General features: G+C 36.8%; 1 protein-coding gene across 1 annotated transcript; it reads right to left on the reverse strand.

Annotated features, from left to right (window-relative positions):
- Nucleotides 1-19,353: 19,353 nt before the first annotated feature.
- LOC139849713 (uncharacterized) lies at nt 19,354-20,451 on the reverse strand. Its single transcript, XM_071839345.1, has one exon. It carries the CDS (start codon nt 20,449-20,451, stop codon nt 19,354-19,356), a length of 1,098 nt encoding a protein of 365 aa, XP_071695446.1.
- Between the last annotated feature and the right edge of the window lie 1,169 nt (nt 20,452-21,620).

Genomic DNA, 21,620 nt, shown 5'->3' on the forward strand with positions numbered 1-21,620 from the left:
ACATGAAAATAAAGTGCAAGTAAATGAAGTAAATAAGCTAAGTAAACAAGTAACTTGTTCATGGTTCTTCATACTTTAAAGATTCAAACCTAAGTTTGATCTTTAAGAAAGTAAACTTGAAGTTTACTTCATGAGTCACAAGTATGAGTTTTACAACCATGAACTTACAAGCTTTTGAAACAATAAATGTAGAATCATAAACTAATAAGTTTATGTTCTTGTGTTCTTGAAAATTCAAGATATTATGAAGAATGAAACTAATGAGTTTGATTCTTGTATATGTAAGTAAGTAACAAAGTAACAAAGTAGCAACTACAAGTAAGTAACAAGTAAACAACAATTGATGATGATGATGATGATGATGATGATTCTTGTAGCCAAGGCTACGGTTTTGATACAAGAAAGAAGGAAGAAAACTTGAACATAATACTTACAAGTTAAGAGAATAAAAGAGAAAATGTTTGAGAGAAAAAGAGAGGTAAGTGTGTGTTTTTGGAAATGAGAGGAATAAGAATGAGTAAGTTATGAAAAAAAAATCAAAACTCCTCCCCATATGCAATGAGGCCGACGGTTGGAGAGTGGGAAGGGAGGAGAAGAAAGTTCAATGGTTACTTGCTTGTAAAGCCTTACAAAAGTTGGATATTAGATGTATGTGCATGGGGATAAGTTGCTAACTAGATTCCAAGTAACATAACCAACTAGTTATAACTCTAAGTATTACTTACATGCAATATTGGGCTAGTTAGTCCACTTAAAATGTAGGGTGGGCTTGGAAGCCCAATATCAAGAGTCCACAACATTAATCAAAGCCCAAGTTCAATAAATCACAAGTTAAACCAATTAAAGCCCAAGTAACTAACTAATAGTCTTAGTTAATTAAAATGATTAATAAACTTAATCATGAATGCAAATAATACTTGAAAATATTGTTCGTGTAAGTCTCGGGTGTCACAAAGACGTTTCGGGCAATTAAAGTCAAGTTCGGGCAATCATGGCGACATGTAAATGTAATTACATACATTCATTTTATCACACGTATTAATAATAATAATTATTAATAAATAAACGTTGGAAAAACCAGGGTCGTTACATTACCCACCTGTTAAAGAAAATTTCGTCCCGAAATTTTAAGCTGAGGTAGATGGAGGAGTCAGGAAAAGGTGAGGATACTTCCGCATCATTTGGTCCTCTCGCTCCCAAGTAAACTCAGGTCCTCGTTTGGCATTCCATCGAACTCGGACGATCGAAATCTTGTTGCGTTTCAAAGTTTTGATCTCACGATCCATAATTTCAACAGGTTCTTCCACAAAGTGAAGTTTTTCGTCAATCGTAAGTTCTTCCAGTGGTATGATAAGTTCCGGTGCCGCAAGACACTTCTTCAAGTTTGACACGTGGAAGGTAGGATGAACTGAGCTCAATTGTGCTGGTAGATCCAAACGGTAAGCAACGGGTCCAACACGTTCCAAGATTTCAAAAGGACCAATGTATCGTGGGTTTAACTTTCCACGTTTTCAAAAACGGATCACACCTTTCCAAGGTGCAACCTTTAACATTACACGGTCGCCCACATTGAATTCAAAGTCCTTACGTTTAAGATCGACATAACTCTTTTGACGATCGCGGGCAGTCTTAAGCCTAGCTTGAATCTGAGAAATCTTCTCCGTGGTTTCATGGACTACCTCAGGTCCGGTGATTTGCTTTTCGCCTACTTCGGCCCAACAAATAGGAGATCGGCACTTACAGCCATACAATGCTTTGAAAGGTGCAACATTAATGCTCGAGTGATAACTGTTGTTGTACGAGAATTCGGCGAGTGGCAAATGTCTTTCCCAGGCCTTTCCGAAATCAATGACACATGCACGCAACATGTCCTCCAAGGTCTGAATCGTTCGTTCACTTTGCCCGTCAGTCTGAGGGTGATACGCAGTACTCATGTCGAGACGGGTTCCCATGGCTTCTTGCAAAGAACGCCAAAATCTAGAAGCAAAACGGGGATCGCGATCTGAGATGATCGATAAAGGTACACCGTGTTGTGATACAACCTCCTTGATGTATAGATGAGCAAGTCTTTCCATTGTATCAGTTTGCTTCATCGCTAGGAAGTAAACCATAAGGTCTCTGATGCTCGGCTTTAACCTTCGAGCAAGTCAAACACTTACCAACATAAGTGGCAACGTCCTTTTTAAGATTCGGCCACCAGTACTGTTCTTTAAGGTCGTGGTACATCTTACCCGCACCGGGGTGAATCGAATATCTCGACTTGTGGGCTTCATCAAGTATAAGGTTCCGTAGATCTCCATAATAAGGTACCCAAATTCTTCGGGCATAACATCAGAGTCCATACTCCCTAACCTCAAATCGAGAGACAAGTATGTTCAAATGTTCATGAGATATGTTTTCCTCCTTGAGAGCCTCATCTTGGGCTACTCGGATCTGACTGTTGAGGTTCGAATGGATGGTGATGTTCAAAGCCCTAACACGAAGAGGTGCCGTCCTCTCCTTTCGGCTTAAAGTGTCAGCTACAACATTGGCCTTGCCAGGATGATAACGGAGTTCACAATCGTAGTCGTTGAGCGTATCGATCCATCGACGCTGTCTCATATTCAGTTGCTTCTGATCAAAGATGTGCTGGAGGCTCTTGTGGTCGGTGAAAATAGTACTCTTAGTTCCATACAAATAGTGTCTCCACAATTTGAGTGCAAAGACAACGGCTCCAAGTTCAAGATCATGCGTAGTGTAGTTCCGCTCGGGAATCTTCAGTTGTCGGGAGGCATAAGCGATAACCTTTGATCGTTGCATCAGTACATAACCAAAACCACTCTTCGATGCATCACAATAAACAACAAAGTCGTCACTGCCCTCAGGAAGTGATAGGATAGTTGCGGTGGTTAACTTCTTCTTCAAAGTTTGAAATGCTGATTTGTGTGCGGGTTCCCAAATGAACTTCTTACCCTTGTGAGTCAGCGCGGTCAAAGGACGCGCAATCAGAGAGAAACCTTCGATAAACCTTCGGTAGTAACCGGCGAGACCTAGGAATTGGCGAATGTGAGTTGGAGTGGTGGGGGGTCTCCCGCTTGCTAATGGCTTCAATCTTGGCAGGATCAACTTTGATACCCTGGTCGCTCACAACATGACCCAGAAACTGAACTTCCTTCAACCAAAATTCACACTTGGAGAATTTGGCGTAAAGTTGTTCTTGTCTCAAGAGTTCAAGTACTAGTAGGAGGTGTTGCTCATGTTCTTCTTCGCTCTTAGAGTAGATGAGGATATCATCTATGAAGACGATAACAAACTTATCCAAGTACGGCTTGCAGACACGATTCATGAGGTCCATGAACACGGCAGGTGCATTTGTCAAACCGAATGGCATCACAAGAAACTCATAATGACCATAACGGGTCCTGAATGCAGTCTTCATTACATCGCTTTCTTTCACCCTTAACTGGTGATAACCGGATCGCAAATCGATCTTTGAGTAGATGCTCGATCCTTGTAGTTGATCAAAAAGATCGTCAATTCGTGGAAGAGGATACCGATTCTTGATTGTCAATTTGTTGAGTTCACGGTAGTCGATACACATACGGAAGGATCCATCCTTCTTCTTCACAAACAGAACAGGTGCGCCCCAAGGCGAGAAACTTGGTTGGATAAACCCTCGATTTAACAGCTCTTGTAGTTGACTCTGTAATTCTTGCATCTCGGAAGGTGCGAGTCTATAAGGTGCGCGAGCTACAGGTGCAGCTCCTGGCACTAAGTCGATCTGAAACTCTATGGCTCTCGACGGCGGTAATCTAGGAAATTCCTCTGGGAAGACATCGAAAAATTCGTTCACAATTCGAACGTCGTTCACGCTCTTCACCTCAGTTTCTACCGCTTTCACATGTGCTAGGACAACAAAACGTCCCTTCTTCATGATCTTCTGCGCTTTCACGCAACTAATGAGGTTCAGCTTCGAGGTACATCTCTCTCCGTAGATGATCAGTGACTCACCGTCTCCTTGTGGTATGCGAAGTGCTTTATCTCCACAGATAATATCGGCCTTTGTCTTGCTCAACCAATCCATACCGACGATCACGTCAAAACTTCCCAGTTTGATAGGTATCAAATCAATTTCAAAATCTGCACCAGCTATGTTGATAATAGCTCCACGACTAACATGGTCAACCTTCTCAAGTTTACTGTTGGCGACTTCGACAAGCATACTCTCTTTTAACGGGACTAATGACCAATTAATCTTATTGCAAAAATGTCTAAATACATAACTTCTATCCGCACCCGTATCAAACAAGACAGAAGCTAAAAGATTGTTGATTTTGAATATACCTGTCACCAAGTCGGGGTTTTCGCGTGCGTCCCTTGCATTAACATTGAAAGCTCTACCACGGGGTGGCCCGCCATCTTTTCGCTTGTTGGGGCATGCGTTTCTGAAATGGCCCGTCTGCCCGCATTCGTAGCACTTCTTCAGCCCATTGGTGTTCGGCTTCCCATTCAAAGTGGTGACCTTGCAGTCTTTTCCAACATGCCCAGACCGTTGGCACTTCTCGCAGATAACATTGCAATACCTAGTGTGGTGTTTGTAACACCTCTTGCATTGAGGTAGGGTTCCCTTGTAGTTCGGGTTGGAGTTGGTGTTGTTGTTGGGGTTTCCACCGTTGTTGTTTCCTCTGAAACCCTCATGTCATTTTGCCGGGTTCTGATCATAGAATCTTCCCCTGTTGTTGTTGTTGTTGTTGTTGTGGTTATCCCATTTGCGTTTCTCACTAGTACCTGCTTCAGACTTAGTTTTCTCCGGTTCATCGATGGTTATCTGATTCATCAAAGTATGCGCCATACTCATCGCTTCGAGAACATTTGGGGGTTTGGATGAGGTGACGTTTCCTTTGATGCTCTTAGGGAGTCCCCAGAAGTATCTCTCCATTCGCTTGAATTCTGGGGTGACCATTGTCGGACACATCAGGGCTAGTTCCAAAAATCTCCTGTTGTAGCTATCAAGGTCGTTCCTAACGGCCTTTAACTGCATGAATTCCATCTCCATCTTTTGTATTTCGGTTCTCAGAAAATACTCCTCAATCATAGCAGCTTTGAATTCCCCCCATGGCGTAGCATACGCCTCATCAATGCCTTTCGCTTGAGCTAACGTGTTCCACCACGTTAGCGCGCCGTCAGATAGCGTGCACGAAGCAAACTTGGTCTTATTGTCCTCCGAACAGTTGCTAACTCGGAATACTGATTCAAGTTTCTCGAACCATCTGGTGAGACCAACCGGTCCCTCGGTTCCACTGAAGTTATGTGGTTTGCAGCTCTGGAATTCCTTGTAAGTACACCCATTTCGAACGGGTGGGATAACTGGTGGTGGTGGCGGTGGAGCTTGGAGATTTCTTTCTGCTAGGGCTGCGGCTACGCGTTCTTGGATCATCTCTTCAATTTGAGCAGCAGTAGGTGTGGATCGACCGTTAGCCATGATGTTCTAAACAAAAATTTTGACTCAAGTCAAAATCCAGCATTCAATATATAATAATATAGTATATAATAACCAATATGTAAACAGCACAACACATGTTAATTAAGTAATGCAAGTTGATACAAGTACCACAAAACACCATACAGTAACGTAAATAGAATATCGTGCAAGAATTAAATAACGCAAAGTTCCATTAATAGCAATAAGTTTCATACATCCGAATAAGTCCGTACAATACATGAGTAATACAATAAACTACAACTAGATTACATAACGAAATCTAAATACAAAAGTCCTACGGTGAAGATGGGTGTAGGATGTCTAAAACCTGAGCCAACTGCTCCTCGAGCTCAGTAACCCGAGCTTGGAGGATTCCCACCTCCCTAGTCAATTCCTCGACAGTGGGAGATGGTAGGGCAGGTGGTGCTGGTGGTGCAGGTGGTGCGGGTGAAGCGGATGGTGCTGGTGGAGCTGGTGGTGCAGACCGCATGAAGTGGGGTGCAGATGTCCCGGCTCCAGAAATAGTCAGCACGTAACGAGGTGCCTTACGTATGAGTGGGTCGGCAGGGTACGGCACAAGCCGCTTACGGGCAGTAACCCTCCGACGCCGACCAAAAGCGTCAGTGAATGCACGACCTCCATTCACCCCTGGAATGACGGTGCCATCAGGACGGTACCGCTTCTTCGCCGGGGTGGAGGGTACCTGTATAGGTATATCAGCAGGGTCCTCGTCGTTACTGGAGTCTGATGAAGAATCATCTGATGAAGAATCGGCGGATGATGAGTCATCCGAATCATGTGGTAGTGACACGGGTGGCTGAAATGGCAGTCCGAAGGCGGCCAACATCTCTCTGTGTCTGAATGGCGGAATCGGCACTAAACATCCATCTGGAGCGCATCGGCACGGCATGCGCATATGGTTACGGAATGACCCTTCCCCGAACTCTGCGGGGATCACAACACCACCGATGCGGGGCTGTGACTCCGAGGATCCGGGAGTAGACAGAGCTGGAATCTCCGTAGGGCTCACGTGTCCATCAGAAGTAGCCACTGGTGCAGGCGGCTGGCTGCTAGTCCCGGAAGATGAAGCGCCGGGGTCACTCGTGCGTATCGGGATCGGTGGATCTGCAACGGTGGTAGGTGGAGTAGCTGAAGAGTCTAAACTGCCCAAAATGCTAGCAGGTGGTACATCCGACATCTGAACAAGGAAAAATAAATTTTCCATGTCAGTAAGTCATAAAGCAAGCACGTATTAGGCCAACAGTTTAAATCATGTATAACAATAAGTAGCATGGCAATAATAACGAATCGTACAGAAGTAGCATGCAATCGAAAGCAAATGATATCATACAGTAGTGAAATCATGTAGTAACATATGGCATATAGCAGTGAAAGTAAGCAGCAGCATGCAGTAAGTTCAGCAGAAACACGTAAACTAACAAGTTGTAGATTAGTCCTATTAGTGAATCCTACTCGGGTCGGTACTATATGTGATGCCCCGTATAAAACCTAATTCCCTACAACCAATGCTCTGATACCAAATGTGATGCCCCGTATAAAACCATCGTGTACGAATCATCAACAACAGGAATCATTACAAGGTTAAGTACTATATGTGTTTTCAAAAAGAGTTTGCATTCATAAATAAAGTGATGTCTAAACCAACATCGAATGTTTTACAATCCAAAAGCATGCTTCACTAAGTAGAAGCAAATAATAAGTGTATGTGACTACAATGGTCGTTACAAGTCATAGATCAAAAGTACTAATGTTTGAATGAATGCAAAATAAAGTAGTTCATGCGATAACAACTCTAAGCAGCGGGTGTCTACAGCACGACTAGTACACAGCGGAAGCTAACCTCAAGCACCTGAGAAAAACATGCTTTAAAACGTCAACACAAAGGTTGGTGAGCTATAGTTTAAGTATAACAGTATGTAAGGTAGGCCACGAGATTTCAGTGCTACAAAGAGCGTTTCAAAACAGTATGATAAAGTATATATGTTAACCGTGGGCACTTGGTAACTAACTTAACGTTTATACCCCCTGAAAGTACACTTGGCAAGTGCGTATGTCTACGAAGTATTAAACACTCGTTAAATGCTAGCGCTACTAGCCCGAGTGGGGATGTCAAACCCTATGGATCCATATCTAAGATTCGCGTTCACCGGTTCAAAAACCAATGACTAAACGTTACCGAGCTAAAGGCAATGTTTCTGCCTTTGTAAAACCCACACATATATAAGTTTAAGTACTCGTGCCTAGTATGTAAAACATAAAATGCGCATGTATTCTCAGTTCTCAAAATAAGTTAAAGTAAAAAGGGAATGCTATAACTCACAATGATAATGTAGTCGTAAAGTTGGTTCAGAAAAGGTGTGCAAGTAATCGGTCCGAAAGTCCTCAACCTAAGTCAAATAGTACTAAGTCAGTAAATCGTCTTAATAGGTTTAAAAGTATATAAATAAGGTCCTAAGGGTCATCATCATTCATCATCAAACACAAGGCGTAAAGTAAGTTTCGTTCATGAAAGTAGTTTGAAACAAAGGCTGACTTCAGTCAGTCACCACGGCCTCTACCCTTAATGAATTAAGCGGAGACTAGTGGCCATGGCTCCGTATATGAGTCCTTTAAGTGTGGTAAAATTTACAGAAGCAAACTCTTCTTCGTTTGACCGTGGCGATGGTCTAAGTGCGAGTAGGTCAGAAATTTCTGCACAACGTTAAAAGGACATAGTGACGATCGGAGGGCCATAAATCCTAAACCGTAACTCGGATTAAGACGAGTCCTATATGAAAAGTTATCTACTCTAAAAGATATATTTGAAAATCAAGGTCACATCAGCCCAGGTTTATTGGTCTTTTACAGAAACAGCAGAACAGTATGTAGAAGACAGAAAGCAGTAAAATAATGGGTTCCGGTGAGTTTGATGCTTGATGCTTATCACGGTTCTCATCCTTGATGCGTATAGCTTCAAGTGTACAACTCGTTGATGTGTTTGCATCATCATGACCAAGATTTGACCATCATAACCCAAGTGCAAGTCTAAGACATGAAGCACAACTCACTTAAGTGTTGCAAGTGTTTTGATGAACCAAAGTTATATCAAAGTCTTAGATCTAACACATACATGAACTTTAAGACTAATAACAATTTACAAACTTGAAAGTAAACTAACTAATCAAGATCTTAAGATGTAGAACATAGTTCTTAGTTTGATCTTGAAGATCCAAGACTCAAAAGTCTAGATCTAACATAAGTGTACAAAGTTATATTTAAAGAAAACTTATTTATATGTTCTTGAACTTTCAAGTTAACTTTTAGTTCAAGATTAATGAGATCAATGTTAACTAGTAACACTTGACCAATAACAACCAACAACATGAAAATAAAGTGCAAGTAAATGAAGTAAATAAGCTAAGTAAACAAGTAACTTGTTCATGGTTGTTCATACTTTAAAGATTCAAACCTAAGTTTGATCTTTAAGAAAGTAAACTTGAAGTTTACTTCATGAGTCATAAGTATGAGTTTTACAACCATGAACTTACAAGCTTTTGAAACAATAAATGTAGAATCATAAACTAATAAGTTTATGTTCTTGTGTTCTTGAAAATTCAAGATATTATGAAGAATGAAACTAATGAGTTTGATTCTTGTATATGTAAGTAAGTAACAAAGTAACAAAGTAGCAACTACAAGTAAGTAACAAGTAAACAACAATTGATGATGATGATGATGATTCTTGTAGCCAAGGCTACGGTTTTGATACAAGAAAGAAGGAAGAAAACTTGAACATAATACTTACAAGTTAAGAGAATAAAAGAGAAAATGTTTGAGAGAAAAAGAGAGGTAAGTGTGTGTTTTTGGAAATGAGAGGAATAAGAATGAGTAAGTTATGAAAAAAAAAAAAAAATTCAAAACTCCTCCCCATATGCAATGAGGCCGACGGTTGGAGAGTGGGAAGGGAGGAGAAGAAAGTTCAATGGTTACTTGCTTGTAAAGCCTAACAAAAGTTGGATATTAGATGTATGTGCATGGGGATAAGTTACTAACTAGATTCCAAGTAACATAACCAACTAGTTACAACTCTAAGTATTACTTACATGCAATATTGGGCTAGTTAGTCCACTTAAAATGTAGGGTGGGCTTGGAAGCCCAATATCAAGAGTCCACAACATTAATCAAAGCCCAAGTTCAATAAATCACAAGTTAAACCAATTAAAGCCCAAGTAACTAATTAATAGTCTTAGTTAATTAAAATGATTAATAAACTTAATCATGAATGCAAATAATACTTGAAAATATTATTCGTGTAAGTCTCGGGTGTCACAAAGACGTTTCGGGCAATTAAAGTCAAGTTCGGGCAATCATGGCGACATGTAAATGTAATAACATACATTCGTTTTATCACACGTATTAATAATAATAATTATTAATAAATAAACGTTGGAAAAACCAGGGTCGTTACAACATGTACGGAAAAACAATGTTCTTCCTCCGCACCTCGGTATTAAGGAAACCCATAGACTGATCACTAAATTCACTCCAAGCGGCATCATAATTAAAAGCCAGATTAGTACCTGATCGTCCCTGTCTAGCAGCGGTCGTCAAATAATCCTCAAACCAAGTTTCATTAACACGCTCCCCATAGATACCCAAAGCTCGAGCAATACCAAGCATGCTCATAGACTGCTCGCGTCCTCCCAAACGAAACCTAAAGAACGACGAGTCCGTCACATCCTGAACGTGGCGGGAGCAAACAGCAGAAGCAAGCAACTCATAAACTAAACTAGGATGAATAGTCTCCTGACTGATAAACAAGTTAAACCAATCCTCAAACACCACACTCATCCCTCCTCCATTAGCCAGAGGGACCAAATAATTAGTATGAAGCATCTCCCTGTAAGTAGTATACAACCCAACTGTATGAAGTGGAGACCAATCAATAGTGTAAGGAGCCAACATCTCCTGACGCAACATCCTTTTAAGCTTGCGAGCCATAATCTCAAATCGGTCATCATCTTGGGGAAACCTCAACCAGGGATGTAAGATAGCCCAATTAATCACAATTTCAGCTTCCTCACGCTGCTCCCTAGCCCTAACTCTCTGTTTTATCACAATTCGAATAAACATTAGAAAAATAAAACAAATCAATATGAGTGAACGAAGCCGGCGGCTTCATAATGCCATGCCGGCGGCTTCATAACCTGCATAAAATAATTTTCACAAAATTCTCCAGAAACCTGTTGATATTGCAAAATTCAACTACGTTTATCTTAGCAATATCCGTCGTATTTTATTCTTTTTGAATACGGTTTGGAGACCATTTGATGGTATTTATGAAGAATTGAGTTCAAGAGCTACAAAGATGATAAAGTTGGATATTTAAGCGTTTAAGGTACATTATATATTGTTTTATCTTGAGGTATCAGTTATCGAGTTTGGTTTGAGTTTGGTGAAGTCGTGTAATAAGTTGGTGATTTTGCAAAGTTTGCGCGCCTCTACTGTTTTGGCCATAATTTACTTATACGGACACGAAACTAATTTAGATTTAATAGCCCGAACGCCGTTATTAAGAGAGCTACAACATGCGTTTTCGTTGTTACTGGAAATTTTGAACGATCTAAAGTACCGAGTCAAACAACAACAACAACAATTAACTGAATTTGAGTGAATGGGCCACTGGGCCCAATTTAATTAAAATGGGTGGCAGCTTTGCTCTAGAGTTAAAACGGCAATACCAAGATCATCTAGCATAAAAAAAGGATAGTTTTAGGTGAGTGGTAGCCGATCGTGGGACCCCCTGTGGGTTGTTTACTGTCGACGAAAAGAAACACAAAAAAAGAGGGTGCGTTTGTTATTGGGGTTGAAGCACAACAAAAGAAAAAAAAAAAAAAAAAACAATTCAAATATTTTGTGTTGTGTGTGGCCGTGATTTGGTCAGGTGGTCTTTCGAATTGATTGGCCAAGATCAAAAACAAATAAATTAAATTGTTGTTGTTGGCCAAGTGGAACAAGAAGGGAATTGAAGGTGTTGGCGTGAAACAGAAAGAAACAAAGGAGTCCAACATCTATTTCATATTTTGGTTCATTCTTGCTACTCTATTTTATGAATTATTAAACACATATTATTTATTGCTAGTTAATTTAATTTTCCATGTCTATGTGGATGATAAATTTTATATGCAATATTGATTTGTGTTTGTGTTCAATCTATATTATGATCATGAGCTAAAATTATTATGTTCATCTAGATTAATAACCTTAGTGTTGGATGATTTCTTTTATAGTTATACGATTTTTTGCATGATAAATTAGAGTTTGGATAAAGAACCACACTTGTGAGTGTTGATGTATGTTATGAGATTGATTAGTGTACTTGTTTGGACAAAAGGGAACCTTGTTTCAATTTAGTGCATTAATTTTCAATTGATTTGTCTTAATTAATTGGGTGCTTACTGTACCAAGGGGGTAAATTAGGTAACATATGTTGAACAAAACAGGGGTGAATTGTGTGAAGCGAACGTGTAACCAATTGAATCTAAATCTCTGAATTAGTTAATTACTTAGTCACAAGCAACGAGGTCGTTGGTGAGAGGGAACCCTAAGCCGATAAATCCTAGCTTGAGTGTTCGTAAAAGAGAACTCTAAACGAACCGCCTTAGTAATTACATGCATTTTATCACTATAATTTGTGCTTAATACTATATCATCTGGCATGAGGGTAAAAGATCTAGGAGAACATTTCTTTGTCTATTGAATTCAAAACTATCTTTAATTTGTTTGTTGAGTCTGCATTTATTTTATATAATATAAAACACAAAAATATTGTCTTTATATTTAAATCTATCTTGATTGGTTAATCGTTAAATAACCAAAACCAAATATCTGTTATTTCCTTTATTTCATTTTATTTGTTTAGTTAATTGCATTTAGTTAATAATCTTGAATTGCGTGTGAACTGTCCTTGGAACGATAACCGGTATTTATCATTTTCTATACTATTGTACGATCGGGTACACTGCCCGTTAGTGTGTAGTAATCTTTTGAACCGGTATTTCCTTATATAAATTATAGACGCGATTTTACACATCACCTGTTTATGAGTTCAATTAACAAAGCGAATAATATTTTTTCAGGAAGCCGGCGGCTTCATGACCAGGCCGGCGGCTTTATGTTAGATTCCAGATTTTCAAATTTTTCAGTGTTGACTTCAAACAGATCTAACATAAATAAACATGCCATAACAATTCATAACTTACTAATTATCTAAACAGCGAAAATTTAACATAGAAACACAAAGATGAGGCCGGCGGCTTCGTAAGCATGCTGGCGGCTTCATGCATTTTCCAGGCAATCATGGCAGATTTTGCAGAATTTAAAAGGATTTTAATAATGTAGAATGTAAAATCGAAACTTACCCTATCAGCCATGAGTCACAAGTTGAATTGAACAATTATCAAATTTCCTTCTTGAGAGCGTTTTTGGGGAGTTAGAATTGTAAAAATGAGAAAGAGAGGCGGTTTTAGGGTTAAAACTGTTCGAAATTCAAAGCCGGCGTCTTTGTAGCCAAGCCGGCGGCTTCGTGGTCAAAAGCCATTAATTGAAATGATAGCCAGCAGCTTTTTCTATTTTCGCCAGGCCGGCGGCTTCGCTATTCCAAGCCGGCGGCTTCATCCAAAAATTTTATATTTTTATTTTTTCGAAAATAGAGATAATATACAAACATTTTACAAAACTCTACAGTATTTTAAATTATGAAATTTAAGTTTTTATTGGGGTAAGGGAAATTACTTCCCCTCCGGGTAATGCATCTTTTTCAAAATAGATTTTCAATCTGTGACCATTTATTTTAAACGTCTCACCCTTTTTGTTATATAATTCAACATATCCGGTAGAAAAAGATTGCTTAACAATGAAAGGTCCCATCCATCTGGATTTTAACTTCCCAGGAGAAAATTTATATTTTGATTGAAAAATTAAAACTTTATCCCCTGGTTGAAATATTTTAATATTCTTAATCCGTGCATCATGCCATCTTTTGTTTTTTCTTTATAAATCATCGAGTTTTCATAAGCCGAAAGTCTAAGTTCATCAAGTTGATTAAGTTGGAGTAGTCGGTGTTTTTCTATTTCCTAAGGATCGAAGTTACATTGTTTTAAAGCCCAATATGCGCGGTGTTCAATCTCAACGGGTAAATGGCAAGCTTTTCCATAAACTAACCTAAAAGGAGTAGTTCCTATGGGTGTTTTGTAAGCAGTCCGAAAAGCCCATAATGCATCATCTAACTTTCGAGACCAAAGTTTCGGGTTATTTTCAACTGTTCGTTCAAGTATTCTTTTCAATCCTCGGTTAGTATTTTCAACTTGACCACTCGTTTGAGGGTGATAAGCTGTAGAAAAATGATGGTTAACACCATATCTTTTAAGAACTCTCTCAAGTAATTGATTAGTAAAATGGGTTCCACGGTCACTAATTAAAGCTTTAGGGAACCCGAATTGACAAAATAGTTTCTTAAGAAAGTCAACCACTACTCGCGAATCATTAGTGGGAAGAGCTTTTGCTTCAGCCCATTTAGAAACATAGTCAACTGCTACCAGAATATATTGATTTCGTTCAGAAGAAGGAAATGGTCCCATAAAATCGATACCCCACACATCAAATATTTCACAGACTTGAATGTTTTGATGGGGCATCTCGTCGCGTTTTGAAAGATTTCCTCCTCGTTGGCATGCGTCGCATGATTGAAGTAATTTATGTGCGTCTTGACATATGGTAGGCCAATCAAATCCAGAATCTAATACTTTGCGAGCCGTGTAATTTGGACCAAAATGTCCTCCAGGTGCACTACTATGGCATTGTATTAGGATTTCATTTTCTTCTTTACCATGTACGCAATGACGAATGATTTGGTCGGGTCCTACTTTGAATAAATAAGGATTTTCCCAAAAATAATATTTTAGATCAGCGAAGAATTTCTTTCTTTGTTGATACATAAAATCTTTCCTTAATTCTTTTGCGGCTAAATAGTTTGCAAAGTCAGCAAACCATGGATATGACTCATCGGAAATCATCATGAGGCACTCATTGTAGTGACCCGAACTTTTCTATGTTTATATATATTAAATGAAATTGTTATTTACATGATTAAGTGTTTCCAACATGGTAAGCAATCAAACTTGTTAACACTTAATTAATTTAAATAGGTTTCATATAGACAATTGACCACCCAAGTTGACCGGTGATTCACGAACGTTATATATATATATATATATATATATATATATATATATATATATATATATATATATATATATATATATATATATATATATATATATATATATATATATATATATATATATATATATATATTATGATTATATATATAGTTAACATGATATTATGATAAGTAAGTATCTCATTAGGTATTTTAACAATGAGTTATATACATAAAATTGAGTTTATTGAATTAAGAAACTCGAAACGATATATATAACGATTATCGTTAGAACAACGTCTTACTAAATACATATGAATCATATTAAGATATTGATACACTATGTTTAATCATGATAAATGATAAGTAAACATGTCATTAAGTGTATTAACAATGAACTACATATGTAAAAACAAGACTACTAACTTAATGATTTCGAAACGAGACATATATGTAACGATTATCGTTGTAACAACATTTAACTGTATATATATCATACTAAGATATATTAATATATCATAATATCATGATAATGTAATAATTTAACATCTCTTTAGATATAATAAATAATGGGTTAACAACATTTAACAAGATCGTTAACCTAAAGGTTTCAAAACAACATTTACATGTAACGACTAACGATCACTTAACGACTCAGTTAAAATGTATATACATGTAGTGTTTTATTATGTATTCATACACTTTTGAAAGACTTCAAGAAACTTATCAAAATACTTCTACTTAACAAAAATGCTTACAATTACATCCTCGTTCAGTTTCATCAACAATTCTACTCGTATGCACCCGTATTCGTACTCGTACAATACATAGCTTTTAGATGTATGTACTATTGGTATATACACTCCAATGATCAGCTCTTAGCAGCCCATGTTAGTCACCTAACACATGTGAGAACCATCATTTGGCAACTAGCATGAAATATCTCATAAAATTACAAAAATATTAGTAATCATTCATGACTTATTTACATGTAAACAAAATTACACATTCTTTATATCTAATCCATATACCAACGACCAAAAACACCTACAAACACTTTCATTCTTCAATTTTCTTCATCAAATTGATCTCTCTCAAGTTCTATCTTCAAGTTCTAAGTGTTCTTCATAAATTCTATAAGTTCTAGTTTCATAAAATCAAGAATACTTCCAAGTTTGCTAGCTTACTTCCAATCTTGTAAAGTGATCATCCAACCTCAAGAAATCTTTCTTATTTACAGTAAGATACCTTTCTAATACAAGGTAATACTCATATTCAAACTTTGATTCAATTTCTATAACTATAACAATCTTATTTCGAGTGGAAATCTTACTTGAACTTGTTTTCGTGTCATGATTCTGCTTCAAGAACTTTCAAGCCATCCAAGGATCCTTTGAAGCTAGATCTATTTTTCTCATTTCCAGTAGGTGTATCTACAAAACCTGAGGTAGTAATGATGTTCATAACATCATTCAATTCATATATATAAAACTACCTTATTCGAAGGTTTAAACTTGAAATCACTAGAACATAGTTTAGTTAATTCTAAACTTGTTCGCAAACAAAAGTTAATCCTTCTAACTTGACTTTTAAAATCAACTAGACACATGTTCTATATCTATATGATATGCTAACTTAATGATTTAAAACCTGAAAACACGAAAACACCGTAAAACTGGATATACGCCGTCGTAGTAACACCTCGGGCTGTTTTGGGTTAGTTAATTAAAAACTATGATAAAATTTGATTTAAAAGTTGTTCTTCTGGGAAAATGATTTTTCTTATGAACATGAAACTATATCCAAAAATCATGATTAAACTCAAAGTGGAAGTATGTTTTCCAAAATGATCATCTAGACATCGTTCTTTCGACTGAAATGACTACCTTTACAAAAACGACTTGTAACCTATATTTATAACTATAAACTTATACTTTTTCTGTATAGATTCATAAACTTAAGTTCAATATGAATCCATAGCAATTGGATTCACTCAAAACGGATTTAAAACGAAGAAGTTATGGGTAAAACAAGATTGGATATTTTTACCTGTTGTAGCTACGTGAAAATTGGTAACAAATCTATATTAATCATATCCTAGCTAACTTATATTGCATAATACATATATTCTAATATATTTTTTAATCTTAGGATACCATAGACACGTATGAAAATGTTTTGACATATCATATCGACCCATCTATATATATTATTTGGAACAACCATAGACACTCTATATGCAGTAATGTTGGAGTTAGCTATACAGGGTTGAGGTTGATTCCAAAAATATATATACTTTTAGTTGTGATCTAGCCTGAGACGTGTATACACTGGGTCGTGGATTGGGTCAAGATAATATATATCAATTTATTTATGTACATCTAACTATGGACAACTAGTTGTAGGTTACTAACGAGGACAGCTGACTTAATAAACTTAAAACATTAAAACGTATTAGAAATGTTGTAAATATATTTTGAACATACTTTGATATATATGTACATATTTGTTATAGGTTCGTGAATCGACCAGTGGCCAAGTCTTACTTCCCGACGAAGTAAAAATCTGTGAAAGTGAGTTATAGTCCCACTTTTAAAATCTAATATTTTTGGAATGAGAATACATGCAGCTTTATAAATGTATTACAAAATAGACACAAGTACATGAAACTACTTTCTATGGTTGAACGATCGAAGCCGAATATGCCCCTTTTACTTGGTAACCTAAGAATTAGTAAACCAGTCTACTAATTGATGCGAATCCTAAAGATAGATCTATTGGGCCCAACAAACCCCATCCGTTGTAGCGGATGCTTTAGTACTTCGAGTTTTTATATCATGTCCGATGGATGTCCCGGAATGATGGGGATATTCTTATATGCATCTGTTAATGTCAGTTACCAGGTGTTCACCGTATGAATGGTTTTTATCTGTATGTATGGGATGTATTGAAATATGAAATCTTGTGGTCTATTATTATGATTTGATAATATATAGGTTAAACTTATAACTCACCAACATTTTTGTTGACGTTTTAAGCATGTTTATTCTCAGGTGATTATTAAGAGCTTCCGCTGTTGCATACTAAAATAAGGACAAGATTTGGAGTCCATGCTTGTATGATATTATGTAAAACTGCATTCAAGAAACTTATTTTTGATGTAATATATTCATATTGTAAACCATTATGTAATGATCGTGTGTAAACTGTATATTTTAGATTATCATTATTTGATAATCTACGTAATGCTTTTTAAACCTTTATCGATAAAATAAAGGTTATGGTTGTTTTAAAAAATGAATGCAGTCTTTGAAAAACGTCTCATATAGAGGTCAAAACCTCGCGACGAAATCAATTAATATTGAACGTTTATAATCAATATGAACGGGACATTTCACTCATCAGGGAATGTGTCTCTAATTTCGATGGAATCATCTAAATCAGTATTTTCTAAACGCGAAAGATGATCCGCTGCCAAGTTTTCAGCTCCTTTTTTATCAATAACTTGCATATCAAATTCTTGTAAGAGTAAAACCCATCGTAAGAGTCGAGCTTTAGCATCAGGCTTAGCGAGCAGATATTTTAAGGCAGAATGATCCGTGTAAAATGTTACTTTATTCATTATTAAATATGAACGGAATTTATCTAATGCGAAAACGATAGCTAATAATTCTTTTTCTGTAGTTTTATAATTTAACTGAGCTCCAGCTAATGTTTTACTTGCATAATAAATAGGATGAAAGTGTTTTTCCTTCCGTTGCCCTAAAATAGCTCCTATGGCATAATCACTAGCGTCACACATAAGTTCGAAAGGTTTCGACCAATCAGGCGATATTATGATAGGTGTGTTAGTAAGTTTTTCTTGTAAAATGGAGAATGCTTTCTTACAATCTTCATTAAAGTCAAAGGGTGCGTCCTTCTCTAAAAGTTTGGTTAATGGACGAGTAATTTTTGAGAAATCTTGAATAAATCGTCTATAAAATCCAGCATGTCCTAGAAAACTCCTAATTGCTTTAACATTAGTAGGTTAAGGGAGATTGGAAATAACATTAATTTTTGCTTTATCAACATCAATTCCTTTGTTAGAAATTTTATGACCAAGGACAATACCTTCTTTTACCATAAAGTGGCATTTTTCCCAATTAAGAACAAGGTTCGTCTTTTCGCAACGAGCAAGCATTTTATCAAGATTGGATAGACAGGAATCAAAGGATGTTCCAAAGATGGAAAAATCATCCATATAAACTTCCATGAAATCTTCCACCATGTCGTGAAAGATAGCTGTCATGCATCTTTGAAAGGTGCCAGGGGCATTGCATAACCCAAAAGGCATCCTTCGATAAGCGAAAGTACCAAAAGGACAAGTGAAAGTAGTTTTCTCTTGATCTTTAGGGTCTATTGGAATTTGAAAATATCCAGAAAAACCATCCAAGAAACAATAATATTCCTTTCCGGCTAATCTTTCAATCATTTGATCAATAAACGGAAGTGGGAAGTGATCTTTTCGAGTTGCTTCGTTTAATTTTCGATAATCTATGCAAACTCGCCAACCGGTAACGGTTCGAGTAAGAATTAATTCATTATTTTCATTTTGCATAACAGTGGTTCCTCCCTTTTTAGGGACACATTGCACTAGGCTAACCCACTAGCTATCGGATATTGGGTAAATCATTCATGCGTCTAATAATTTTAAAACTTCCTTTTTTACTACTTCAGCCATATTAGGGTTTAGTCGTCTTTGTCTTTGAATTACGGGTTTTGCGTTTTCTTCCAATAGGATTTTATGAATACAGAAGGTGGGGTCAATCCCTCGAATGTCAGAGGCTTTCCAAGCAAAAGCCTTCTTATGTTTCTTTAAAACTTCCAATAGTTGCTCTTTCTGATTTGCGGATAATTCAGAAGATATAATAATGGGAAGTTCAGAGTTGTCCTTCAGAAAAACGTATTCTAAATGCGGAGGCAATTCTTTAAGTTCTATTTTTGGTGGTACTTCGAGTGAGTGCTTTATTCTTAATTCGTCAGTTATAGGTTCATGTTCTTCTTCAAAATCATCTTTCATTAATTCTTCAAATTCATTATCTAGATTTTCCTCTTTTATTTCATACACAAACTCATTTATATCCATTGATAAAAACTCATCGACCTCTTCCTCGACACAGGTTTCTATATACTTTATTGTCGTACAAGAGAGATCTAATTCAAGATTATTATTTAAAGTGATCCTGTCATCTTCTATCCCTAGGCTGTATGTCTTAGTCTGCATTTGGAATTCAAAAGCAGCAGTGCTTAGAAATGGCCTTCCTAATATTATCGGGATTTTATCATTTTCTTTCATCTCTAAAATAACAAAATCGGCGGGAAAAGTGAATTTATCAATCCTTACCGGTATGTTCTCAGCTATCCCTATTGGGTAATTAAACGAACTATCGGCCAAGCAAATAGACATCCTGGTGGGAGTTAATTCTCCTAGACCCAATCTTTTATATAATGAATACGGCATTAAATTTATACTAGCCCTGGTATCTGCTAAGGCTTGATATACTCTAGAGTCATTAAATGAGCATGGAACTGTAATACTTCCTGTATCGCCTAACTTTTCAGGAATGTCGAACTTTTGAACAATAGCTTTACATTCTGTGATAATAAACTTAGAGGAATTTTCATGGTCTTTTCCTTTATTAGATAACAGGGTTTTTAAATATTTTCCATAATGCGAATTTTCTTTTAACAAGTCTATTAAAGGGACATTAACATTTATGTTTTTAAACATATTAGCGAAATTTTCTATACATTTTTGCTGTTTAGCTTTTCTTAGTTGCTGAGGGTATGGAACAGGTTCTAAAGGTTTGTCAATCTTAAAAGGCACATCTGTTTTCAAAGGGGATTCATTGTTAACATTTGTTGTATCAGCCTTGTCAGGTGATTCATGTTTCTCCTCTTGACTAGGTGTGAAAGGGTCATGTGTTGTTTTACCACTCCTAGTAGTTATGGCTTGTATGAATGTCCCGTTCTTATTGATTAAAAACGTTCCATATTAATTGATTTCGCTGCGAGGTTTTGACCTCTATATGAGACGTTTTTCAAAGACTGCATTCATTTTAAAACAAACCATAACCTTTATTTCATCAATAAAGGTTTAAAAAGCTTTACGTAGATTATCAAATAATGATAATCTAAAATATCCTGTTTACACACGACTATTACATAATGGTTTACAATACAAATATGTTACAACGAAATAAGTTTCTTGAATGCAGTTTTTACACAATATCATACAAGCATGGACTCCAAATCTTGTCCTTATTTAAGTATGCGACAGCGGAAGCTCTTAATAATCACCTGAGAATAAACATGCTTAAAACGTCAACAAAAATATTGGTGAGTTATAGGTTTAACCTATATATATCAAATCGTAACAATAGACCACAAGATTTCATATTTCAATATACATCCCATACATAGAGATAAAAATCATTCATATGGTGAACACCTGGTAACCGACATTAACAAGATGCATATATAAGAATATCCGCATCATTCCGGGACACCCTTCGGATATGATATAAATTTTGAAGTACTAAAGCATCCGGTACTTTGGATGGGGTTTGTTAGGCCCAATAGATCTATCTTTAGGATTCGCGTCAATTAGGGTGTCTATTCTCTAATTCTTAGATTACCAGACTTAATAAAAAAGGGCATATTCGATTTCGATAATTCTACCATAGAATGTAGTTTCACGTACTTGTGTCTATTTTGTAAATCATTTATAAAACCTGCATGTATTCTCATTCCAAAAATATTAGATTTTAAAAGTGGGACTATAACTCACTTTCACAGATTTTTACTTCGTCGGGAAGTAAGACTTGGCCACTGGTCAATTCACGAACCTATAACAAATATGTACATATATATCAAAGTATGTTCAAAATATATTTACAA

The sequence above is a fragment of the Rutidosis leptorrhynchoides genome, chromosome 5 (assembly GCF_046630445.1).
Source record: "Rutidosis leptorrhynchoides isolate AG116_Rl617_1_P2 chromosome 5, CSIRO_AGI_Rlap_v1, whole genome shotgun sequence".
NCBI lineage: Eukaryota > Viridiplantae > Streptophyta > Magnoliopsida > Asterales > Asteraceae > Rutidosis > Rutidosis leptorrhynchoides.